At 51.4% G+C, this 11,140-nt stretch overlaps 2 protein-coding genes across 2 annotated transcripts in view; both read right to left on the bottom strand.

Moving 5' to 3' along the window:
- Positions 1–353: 353 nt before the first annotated feature.
- Positions 354–7,062, bottom strand: LOC139059913 (uncharacterized). The gene is made up of 2 exons (XM_070538470.1): positions 4,346–7,062; positions 354–561 (listed from the first exon to the last, which is right to left on the bottom strand). The coding sequence occupies exons 1-2, from the start codon at positions 5,453–5,455 to the stop codon at positions 430–432; spliced, it is 1,242 nt and encodes a 413-aa protein (XP_070394571.1). The 5' UTR covers positions 5,456–7,062; the 3' UTR covers positions 354–429.
- A 1,650-nt stretch (positions 7,063–8,712) lies between these two features.
- LOC135921185 (thromboxane-A synthase-like) overlaps positions 8,713–11,140 on the bottom strand; it is a 46,614-nt gene continuing 44,186 nt past the window's right edge. Inside the window, exons 14-15 of the mRNA XM_070539414.1 lie at positions 10,418–10,583; positions 8,713–9,014 (exon numbers count right to left, since the gene is read on the bottom strand). Coding sequence (XP_070395515.1) covers positions 8,937–9,014; positions 10,418–10,583 — 244 coding nt within the window. The 3' untranslated portion in view covers positions 8,713–8,936. The remainder of the gene's footprint in view (positions 9,015–10,417; positions 10,584–11,140) is intronic.

The raw sequence follows: 11,140 nt of genomic DNA, 5'->3' as shown, positions 1-11,140 counted from the left end.
GCGCTGGCCTGAAGCGTTTCCCGTACACGATATTACGGCGCCAACCGTGGCGTCCGTTTTCGTAGCCGGTTGGATATCTCGTTTCGGCTGCCCCAGTGTGGTAACAACCGACCGCGGACGACAGTTTGAAAGTGAGCTCTTCGGAGCGTTAACAAGCATCCTCGGTATCCGCCACATCCACACAACTGCATACCATCCGTCAGCAAATGGAATGGTGGAAAGGCTTCACCGCCAGTTGAAAGCCGCCCTCATCGCCCGCGACGCTCGAACTTCATGGGTCGACGACCTGCCGCTAGTTCTACTAGGTATTCGGTCGGCCATAAAAGAGGACCTCAGGTGTACTGCTGCCGACAGACAGACAGAAAAACTTTATTCATAGCATGTGAGTTTGGACTCTTCTGGGTCCCTGGACCACCGCACGGTCCCGCACTACGTCGAAACGTTCATGCTCCTTTTGCTCATGACGTCGGCAGCCCGAGCCACCGCAGTAACCTGCGATGTCGGGTCCGTAGACGAGAGCAGGACCTCCCAGTCCTCCCAGCTTGAGATGGCGGGCTGTCCCTGCGGGGGAGGATCGGCAGGGCAGCCAAAAAGGATGTGGGAGAGTGTGGCGTGAGGGTCTCCGCATAGGGAGCATGTAGGGGAGGTGCCACAGTAGTGGGATAGCAGCTGAGGGGATGGGAGAGAGCGGGTCTGGAGGCGTCTCCAGAGGATCTGTTGGGAGTGCGTCAGGGAGGAGTGGGGAGGAGGGTAAGACCGACGGTCCAAACGGGGTATTTGCGTGAGCTCCGCAAAGCTGTGTACCCGCTCCCTCGAGAAACCCGGATCGAGGCTGTCCTGAGCCCGGCAAATTAAACCTCGGGCCAATTTATCGGCAGCCTCGTTTCCGGGGTTCCCAGAGTGAGCCGGCACCCACCGGAGCTCAACCCTACGTGGTAAATTCTGGGTGGGGATGTTCAACAAGTTCCAGGCAGGGTTGTGAATTCTGCCTCTGGCAAAGTTGGACAAAGCAGTCTTTGAATCGCTAAAGATGTATTCAGCATCCGAAAGGGCAAGGGCTAAGGCGATGGCGGTCTCCTCTGCTTCCTCAGATGTAGAGCCCGAGGGAAGATGGTGAGTTAGGGGTCGGGGTAAGGTTGGGTTGTAAGCAACTGCTACAGCTTCATGCGTTGTACATGCGGCGTCCACCCAGATGGCTTTCTCGACCTGTCCGTAATACTTGTGGAGGGCATTTGCGCGAGCTATGCGGCGAGAGATGTGATATTGGGGATGGACGTTTCGAGGAAGGGGTTTCACTACAAGGGGTGTATGAATGTGTCGAGGAATGGCCATAAGGGTTGACTGATTAGCGGGTATGTTGATGCGAAGGGAGGCGAGGATATGGCGGCCAGTGGCGCTCGCGGCAAGTCTTAAATACTGCGTCTGAAGGTGTGCCTCAACTAGTTCAGGAAGCGTGTTATGCATGCCTAGTGCAAGGAGTTTGGCTGTGCTAGTACTGCGAGGCAGGTTGAGGGCTGCCTTAGTTGCAAGGCGGATCATGGCGTTCACGCGCTCGGTTTCCGTGCAGTTCAGCTTGAGATATGGAGTGGCGTACAGAATGCGGCTAAGCGTAAAAGCATGAACAACTTTCATGTTGTCTGCTTCGTCTAAACCCTTGTGCAGGGAAGATACGCGGCGTAGAAGCTGCAACACTGATTGCGTGGAGGCCTTGAGTGTTTTAAGGGTATGGTCATTGCGTCCGGAATCCTGCAGGTAGAGACCAAGGATGCGCAGGGTGGGAGTGATGGGGATAGGGGATCCTTGTAAAGTGATTTGGATGGGTGAGTTGGCGGCAGATTTTGGTCTAATTAGGAGGAGCGCGGACTTAGAGGGGGAACATTCGAGTCCGATAGATGATACGTGAGCGGAGATCGTGTCGACTGCTAATTGTAGAGTTTCCTCAATTTCCCCGTCTGAGCCATGAGTGGTCCATGCGGTAATATCATCAGCGTACAGAGTATGTTTTAGGTGTGGGATGAGATTGAGCTTCTGGGCTAAAGGGATGAGAGCAATGTTAAATAAAAGGGGGGAGAGGACCGCGCCTTGCGGGGTTCCAAATTCACCGAGCGTATAAGAGGGTGTGCTGAGCTGATCAATGTGCAAGGAGGCAGTGCGGCCAGAGAGGAAGGCGCGAACGTAGTTGTAGGTCTTAGGGCCTACGTGTAGTTCTTGCAGTTCCCGTAAGATGGCGGCGTGTCGAATTCTGTCAAATGCCTTAATGAGGTCAACCGCCAGGATGGCTTTAGTAAGATGGGGGATGGTATCATCAAGCACATCGTGCGTAATTTGAAGGAGGGCATCCTGCGCAGATAGATGTGCGCGAAAGCCGACCATACTGTGGGGGAAAAAGTGATTTTCTTCCATGTACGTTGTCAGTCGGGCGAGGATTATGTGCTCAAAGGTCTTGCCGAGACAAGATGTAAGAGAAATGGGGCGGATGTTCTCGAGGGTGATGGGCTTGTGGGGTTTTGGGATAAATATAATTTTTCCATGCTTCCAGGAGGCAGGGAGGGTACCTGCCTCCCAGCACTCGTTAAAGTAGGTAACGAGGTGAGATATGGAGGCATCATCAAGATTTCGGATGGCAGCATTCGTAATTTGATCTTCCCCGGGTGTGGTATTGCGCAATTTCAATAGGGCTGCACGAAATTCAGATTCTGTAATAGGAGCGTCAAGCTGTGGTTGGGGTGAGCCCGTGTACTCGGGATGTTTGCAAGGAGGACCTGGGGTGGTATAGGTGCGTTTCACCTGCGCGAGGAAGGCGTCGGTGTCCTGCCGATGATTATGAGTGAGGCGGCGAATGCTAAGACGCGTCTGTGTTTTAGATTGCGTGGGATCGAGCATATGGCGTAACAGGTGCCAAGCGCGGGTTGTGGAGAGATTGCCTCGGAGGCCGTCACAAACCTGAGCCCAGTTAGCTTTGCAAAGAGTGGCACTATGGTGTTCTATTTGGGATTGAAGCTGGGTGAGTTTGAGTTTTAGTTTCCTGTTGTGCTTTTGAGTTCTCCACCTTCGCGTTATGTTCTCTTGAGCTTCAAGAAGGTGGGCGAGCTTACTGTCGATAACGGGGGTGTCTGGGGTAGTATCGAGCGTTTGGGTATGTTGGCGAATGTCTTTCTGTAACTGAGTAGTTCAGGTGTCTAGGTCGAAGGGGCCCTGTGCTGGCTGCGCTTGCCTAAATTTACGGAGCTGATCCCAATTAGTGTGCCTAGCGGTAAATTTGCGCTGAGGTCGGCGATAGTTCACCGCTATGCGAATCAGGTGGTGGTCGCTGCCTAGTGTGGCTTGCGTTCTTTCCCACTGTAGGTGAGCCAAGTTTCTACCAAGCGTGAGGTCTGGGCTAGTATCGGCAGTAACACTGTTACCTACCCGCGTAGGTAGGCTAAAATCATTAAAGATGGTCAGGTGAAGTAATAGCGTATTATTGTATAAAACTGTGCCTCTGTGGTTGGTGCGTCGATAGCCCCAGTCCACGTGAGCGCAGTTAAAGTCACCGGCAATCAGTAGGGGGTTTGATCCGGCCATTTGGGTTACGGATTTGAGGAGTGGAACAAGTAGGTGAATCGGCTGTCGTGGGAGAAGATAGCAGTTAAGCATGAACAGGGGAGATTGTGCAGGAGTGGGGGGTAAAATTTCGATGAAGGTGTGAGCAATAGGGGAGCTAACGTCGTGCTCCGCGTAATGCAAGGTGTTACAGACGTATGTAACCACCCGAGGAAGATCAGTGGAGTCAGAGGGGATAACAGCGTATCCTGGCAGTTGCCTGCAAACATTGGCATCCTGGATAGCGATAATGTCTGGTGGGAACAAAGAGTTGGCGATAATCTGCTGCAGAGGGTCGCGCTTTCGCCGAAAGCCCCTGCAATTCCATTGAATAATTTGTAAGGAATTATGGCGCCTCGGAGGAGCCATGTTGAAGGGTGGCGGGGCGAAGGAGGAGTGCAGAAGGTGGGACTGCGGGAGGAGAGGCCGCTGAGAGTCCAGATATAAGGTTAGCTAAACGCTCCTCAACCTTGGCCATGATGCTAGATATGACCCTATCTATTATACCGGTAATGGTAGCTTCAATCATAGTCTGGCACTGTGCAGTGACCTGCGCAGTAATGCGCTCTGTGAACTTGGATTCTAGGTTTTGGGCGAGGTCCTGAAATTTGGCTTCCAGGTCTATAGGTTGGACTGGGCTCTCATCAGGCCTCCTCTTTTTCTGAGGAGGTTGGTCGGACGGGTTGGATGAGGAAGATGGGGATGGTGGAGTGGGGGGTAGAGCAGGGGTGGAGGTAGAGAGGGCTGCCTTGAGCTGCCTTACCTCATCCCGCAGAGCCTTCACGTCCGAGTCCTGGGAGGTCATGATATTCGTCTTGGCAACCTTGGAAGCCCATGTAGAGGTAGACGGGAGGGTCGTGTTAAGCGGGGGAAAGTCCTTCTTGGTAGGGAACTTCGACTTCTGGGGCGGTGGGCTATGTCGTTTGGTGGCGGAATTTCTTGCCTTGCACGAGCCGGTGCCCGTGAGGTGCTGCCCCCCACAGAGAATGCAGATCGGGATGCAGGAGGGAACATCTTGCGGCTCATGCTTGTCCCCGCACCGCGGGCAGAGACCACTCTTGGGGTGGGGGCACACGTCGTGTCTGTGGCCCGGTCGACGACAGTTTGTGCACGCGTCTGGACTTCCCTTGTACGTCGTGCATCTATGCACTACACTCATGTAGCGTATGGTGTGAGGGACTGGGCCATGCGCAAATGTGATCAATATGGAGAGGGTCCTACCCATTCTGCGGGCTGCGATGATATCAGCTTCCGGGTTGCGAGTCTGGAGGTCTTGTAGCATCTCTTCGGGTGTTTCCGCCCAGTAGGCTTGCGAGATGACTCCGCGCGCAGCAGCGGGCGGCGGTGCGATGTAGGCGGCGATGGGGTAACTGGTTTCTTGAAGGACCACTTCCTTGAGTTGGACGAGGTGAAGGGCCGTTGACTCGTGAGGTGTAGCGACCGTGAAGGTGTTATTCGTCGGGTGAATCCGGAGGTGAAACTCTCCTAGGTCCCGGTCAGCGGCGGTGACTCGCAGAGCTTTCATGAGTGGCTGCGCCATGGCTCCGTTCAAAGCGAGGCCTCCTCTTGGTCGGAAGACTACCCTTATAGTGCCGGGAGGGAGTGAAGCAAGTTGCTTACTTCGCAATGCGATTGCGTGCGTCACGCGCAGCTGTTGTTGTTGAGCACGGTATGTCGGCTTGAAGGTCGCAGGGGCAGTGTCGGCCGGAGCACCGACGGTGGGCGCGGCAGGCTTGTCTCGAACAGGGGCTGCATGAGGGGGCACAACCAGCGCTTCCGGGCTTGGTTTGCCTCCCTTGTACGCGCGGAGTATCGTGGTCCACTCACTGGGTCTGAACGTTGTCGGGTCGAGGTCTTCGCCCTGCACCTCCATGGCTGTTGGGGGTGGGTGCGCTACCAGTGATTAGCGAGGCAAAACCAAGTGCGGCGGCTGGCCAGGAGCAGACTTTCCGACATCGATGTGGTCCAAAAAAGTTCGGATGTAGGTTTAGCGGTCGGCAGCGGCGCAAACGGAGGGGATTCGTGCGTATTCCGTGGTGACTGGCACACACAGCGCACGGCACCTCGGGAGGCCCGGGCGGGGGGCGACGGGCAAAGCTCGCGCCTCGGGAGGCCCGGGCAGGGGGCGACGGCCAAAGCTCACGTCGGATCGGTTCGGAGTGCGCGCCGACGGCACGTACGCTCTCTTCGGGCAGATTTCGGGGTCCGGAGAGCGCCGACGGCACGTCCGCTCACTTCGGGTGGCTGTGGTCGACTCCTGCTGCCGAAATGGTCTACGGGACGACACTACGTCTACCCGGCGAATTCTTCGCACCACCTGCATTCCCCAACCTCTCGCCTCCTGCCTACGTTGAGCAACTTCGGTCGCTCTTTGAGCGCTTGCGACCTACATCACCTCGACAGCGCTCCACTTACGACGTTTTCGTAAGCAAAGACCTAGCTGCCTCAACTCACATTTTCGTGCGCCGCGAAGGCATCCGACCCACCCTCACTGCACCGTACGACGGCCCGTTCGCAGTGCTACAGCGCGGAGAAAAGACTTTTACTGTTTCTGTGAACGGCCGTGAAAACGTGATTTCAATCGACCGTGTGAAGCCCGCGTACATGGCAAACTTGTGCGTTCCTCTTGCACTCCCCACTTGTTCCCCGCCTGATTCTCCCCCATCCGTACCCTGCCCCGTGAGCAAGCACGTGTCCTGGGCATCAGCGCGACAGCAGCGACCTTTGTATCTACGGGGGGGAGCCCTGTAGTGGATCCGATTCCGCCGCCGCCGCCGCCGCCGCCGTGAGCGTCTGCACAACGAGCGGATGTTTATGTTCGCGGCGCCGGCCTCCCCGGCGTGGAAGTCACGTACAATAAAGGTTCAGTTGCACCGCCGCTCGGCTGCTCGCCGGTCGCTCTCAAAGTTCGTTCTCTTCTCTCTGCGCGCGTCTGTCTATAGCGGACGTATTTCGCGCCCCTATAGGTGCCAACGCGGTCGCGGACGCTATAATAATATCGACGGTGCGACACCTGGTGAGCCACCAGGAACGTGCATTTTGCCACACATGCAAAGAAGACACGCCACATAAAGTTAGAAACTCTATGACGCGCCACGAACATGCACACTGACCACCGCGCCGTCGAAGTACGAACGGAGAGGGCGCAAACACGGTCGCCGAAGCTACATTTCGTCTGCAGCTTCGCTGTACATCCACTTTCACATGGTGGAATGGAGATAGATCTTTCAAGCGAAACTTGCATTGGCTCACAAGTGGCATTGTCTTGGTCACGCATTAAAGCAGTTGCTCCCAGAGCAGAGCAGCTTGGGAAAGGGCGGTTTCATGAGTTGACAGCAGCGCCAGCGCTGGAGCGTGAGTCATGGATTCCAGTTGCATAAGCGTGCGCTCACGCCACGCGCGCAGCCAATCAGAGCCGTTTCGCTTCCACCGGGAAGTGAAAGGGCAGGAAAGGGTTTCGCGCGCGCTGCGCTTCCTTCGTTTCCGTTCAGTTCTGTTCCGACCGTTCGCCCGAGGAACCGGCAGCGTCGACGAGCGGCCGCGAGAAGACGTCCGCGAAAGGGCTCGTCGTCGGCACGCCGATCGAGCCATTAAAGCCGCCCGAGCCCAGGCAATCAGACAGCAATGAGAAGATCCCGAGATGAGCTAGTGGGAGGCCGAAGCAATCCGCCACCGTTGCCTGTGGGTTACTTAACCGTGGCGAAGGTCAGGGGCACGCAGGACAAACCTAACTTACCCCATTTTTAGGTAGGGGAAGGGTAGGTCATTTCTTCCATTCCACGTTTCAATATAAAATGAGAAGACCAGTTCAATTTCCTGAAGTTTTTCGTGGGCTTCATGTGGTTGCAATCAACAAAGAATCGTTCCCCGCGGCTATCCTTGTTATTTCACTGACGAACACGCGCATCATCTCAATTGTCAAACAAAAAGCCAACAAGGAAATCACCGACACGTGAAACACGGCCGACGTATGTGTCTGTCAGCCTTTCACCTCATTGTAAGGTAAAGAATTTGCCTTCTTCTCGATGCCCATTGAAGTTATTTATTAGCAACTCTGTAACTTCGACCTATTCAAGGGTTGATAGCGATTCTATTCCGTTTATCTTTTCCTCGTGATTTTAAATACCACGCTCGGGTTGTTATGTGACAATGGAGTTCTTAAGTGTCTGAGCTTTCCTGAAATAAATAAGTTCGGAGTTCGCGCTTTTGTTGTCTGTTCTTTCTTAATCTCTGTGTTGTTCCACAATTAATATAAATCGTAGTTATTCTCGCTGATTACATGAGCTATGCTATGCGAAATCTTAGTTACTTCAGTCATGTATATATCACTTGCAATTGTAGACACATCTTGCATTGAAAAAAATATATCAACCCTTTCTGTACCAGAAAATGGGTGTTAAGCGAAGCTTGTCCTGCGGGCACCTGACCTTCGTCATGGTTAAGTGGCCCACAGGTGACGCAGCCGGATTGCTTCGGCCCCCGCTCCCACAGCTCGGGATCTTCTCGTTGCTGTCGGATTGCTTGGGCTCCGGCGGCTCTAACGGCTGCACAGGCGTGCCGACGGCGAGCATTCTCACGGGCGAGTTCTCGCCGGCGCTCGTCGAACGCTGCCCGTTCTTCAGGAGAACGCACAACGCGAGGCCATCCCATTCGGTTTCTGAGACTGAACTAAATGAAAACGAAGCCGGCGCAGCGCACGTGAGACCCTTTCTTGCCCTTTCCTTCCACGGCGGAAGCGAAACGGCTGTGATTAGTGGCGCGCGTGGCGTGAGCGCGCGCCTATGCAGCTGAAATCCTTGCTAATGACATGCTCCGGTGCCGGCGCAGCCATCAAATCATCAAACCGCCTTTTCCCGCAGCTGCTCTACCATGGGTGCAACAGGGTTCTTGCGTGACCACGACAGTGCCACTTGTGAGCCAATACCAGATTCACTTGGAAAAAAAAATGCCCTACCGATACATGAAAATCAAGAAATGGTGTTTTTAAATAATTTAAAATTAATACCGTCATGGAAATAGGTTAAAAAAAGACTTATTTATAGGCAGTCTGCTTTCAAAAAGATAAGAAAACTGGTTTCTTGCCCAACATAAATGAAGGTTTGCAAACTGTCACTAGTAATGCAACAAATAAATACATGGTTATACACGTAGTCAGGCCACTGCAGCTTTAAAACCCGAAAGTACTCTGCCTAATTTTTTGGGGGGGTCGACAGAAGTAAAGGATGATTTTTTATGCCCACAACTCTATGTTCGTCACACTACAATAAATAGACACCACACGAAGGCTGTGCGACGCAAGGGCTTCCGCGTCACAGTGACATCTCATAGTTTGGTGCTTCCATCGGTCACTATAGTCATAGGGGAACAGCTTTGACCTTCACGCCATTCTTGATCTTCAGGATGATCGGGTTCATCTCTATGCTCGGAGGGTCCTGCGAAAAAAAAGTTGAGCATGAGAAAAGTTCACGGCTATGTATTAAGTTGTCGATAATGTGTCAAAATAACATCCAAGAAAGAAAAAAAAAACTTATCTGAAGATAACGCTGAGAACAGGGCCTGGTTACATAAAGCGGTGGTCCAGTGTGTATTGAGGCGAGGTTCTGAACTGCAGTTGTGGTCCATCAATAGCTCTGGTTCAAAGGTTTGAGTTCGAGTGCCGATGAGCGCATACAAAAGAGCGCAAAATTGTAAAAATGCTATTGTGTCATATTTTGGCGCGCACTGAAAAGCTTCATGAATGTTTCTTTAATATTACTATTTTGTCCTGGTATTGCTCGAAGTCTCACGCTTGAATGTGTCGAGACTACCTCAAAACACGGTTTTCAGTCAGACAGGCACCTCTGCGAGCGAAAAAAAAAATTCGACCGAGACTACTTCGGTATATGCCAATAAGTTCATATCATATTCTCAGGGACCGAAAGATGGCCTTGTATTAATGCGTATACGAAGAAAAGCTCCCGTTTGGTTTATATATGCTTACCCTTTTTGAGCAGCCCGAGCAATTTTTGCGCTATTGATTAGAGTGCATTTATAGTGCGAAAATATCCAGAAAATTCGATACCAAGATCTTTGATGTCAGGACGTAACAGACCGCCTAAATTTAGATTTAAAAAAAATCAGCTTACGGGAGTTCTTGTGCTGGACATCTGACTCACGCAAAATTATTTTTGTTTTCGAAAACCACAGGTACAGTAAGCTAGTTCTGTGCAATATAGTCGCCCTCTGATGTAAATTGTGTGGCAGGGCGTATTTGCGCAATAAATAAATAATAAAGAAAGACTTCCTCTGAGGGGCAGTTTCCGAAATTTTAATTCGTGTTTTCGTTGAAGAGAAACAAAACAGAAACGGTTCTATTTTACACCTTTATTTATGTATATATGCATTTTTTAAGTCTGGATGTACTTATGAAAGGGTTAGAAAGTGTCGCTAAGTAATTTCGTTTTTCAACGTTTGTGTTATTTTTGTTGTCTCATAATTGCATTTTGTGCCCGCTCAGTCTGCTTCGACTCAAGTGAGTATGCAATATAAATAAATAAATAAATAAATAAATAAATAAATAAATAAATAAATAAATAAATATACTTTTGGTCTTAAATTGGCGATTCTCTATATAGTTGTAAGACATTCGCGCTTACATATGAAAACTACTTGAATACGGGAATCCAGTCTAACTTTTTGTCTGAAAGGCAGTAAATGTCACACAGGTTTGTTGGATGGTTATGAAATAAAATACGTTTCTGAACTTGGCGTTTTTGAACAGAAAACTCACAGATATCTAGTTAGGGCCCTAGGAAAACGTTGCTGTTCAAGCCCGGCACGTTTAGAATGCACCCACCTTCTCGCTGTTTTCGGTCTTCTGGAGCCGATACTTCCGCAATATGTGCGCAAACGTGTACCGCAACTCCATCTGTGCGAAGCGCATGCCGATGCAGTTGCGTGGGCCGTTGCCGAAGGCCTGCATGGCCATGGTGTTGATACGCGACTTGTTCTCAGGCAGGAACCTGCGTGTAATGTAGCAAGTAAGACGAAGAAATGGCTGTAGTTGTTGGGCACCAAACACAGACACAACTGAATCACACAAATTCTTTTCAGCAGATTATTCGTTTCTCACTGCATTATTCCAAAAGCACCACTGTTTCTGTTCCTTTTCGTTGTTTCGTTCTTGTGCAATTATCCTTTTTTTTTGCTTCAAGAAAAAAACTACTTCTCATGCTTCGCCATGTTTGTTGGAGCGGATTTCGGGTGCACGTGTTTAAAGGATCACTGATACATTCACTACTGGGGTCATTATTCTGTACGTTCGCAGCTACTCGTGGGTGATGCGCGCTGGTCATTGGGAAAGCACTTCGGCTCGGTATGAACAAAACCTGGTCGCGAAGTAATTATTGCTCATCCTGCAACCTTATCTCTTAATGTGCGACAAGATTTCATGCTTTGTCTTTTGTTCAACCCGATTTCCCAATTATATGACATACAGTCAGGTGGCGTTATTGTTGTGAAACTGCGTCAGTTGCAAACTGCATCAAATTATAATCGTCATGGTGTATTCCCGACATTG

This window comes from Dermacentor albipictus, chromosome 5, assembly GCF_038994185.2.
Source record: "Dermacentor albipictus isolate Rhodes 1998 colony chromosome 5, USDA_Dalb.pri_finalv2, whole genome shotgun sequence".
NCBI classification, from domain to species: domain Eukaryota; kingdom Metazoa; phylum Arthropoda; class Arachnida; order Ixodida; family Ixodidae; genus Dermacentor; species Dermacentor albipictus.
The sequence above is the reverse complement of the archived record's forward strand: the minus strand, read 5'-3'. Positions and strand labels throughout refer to the sequence as shown.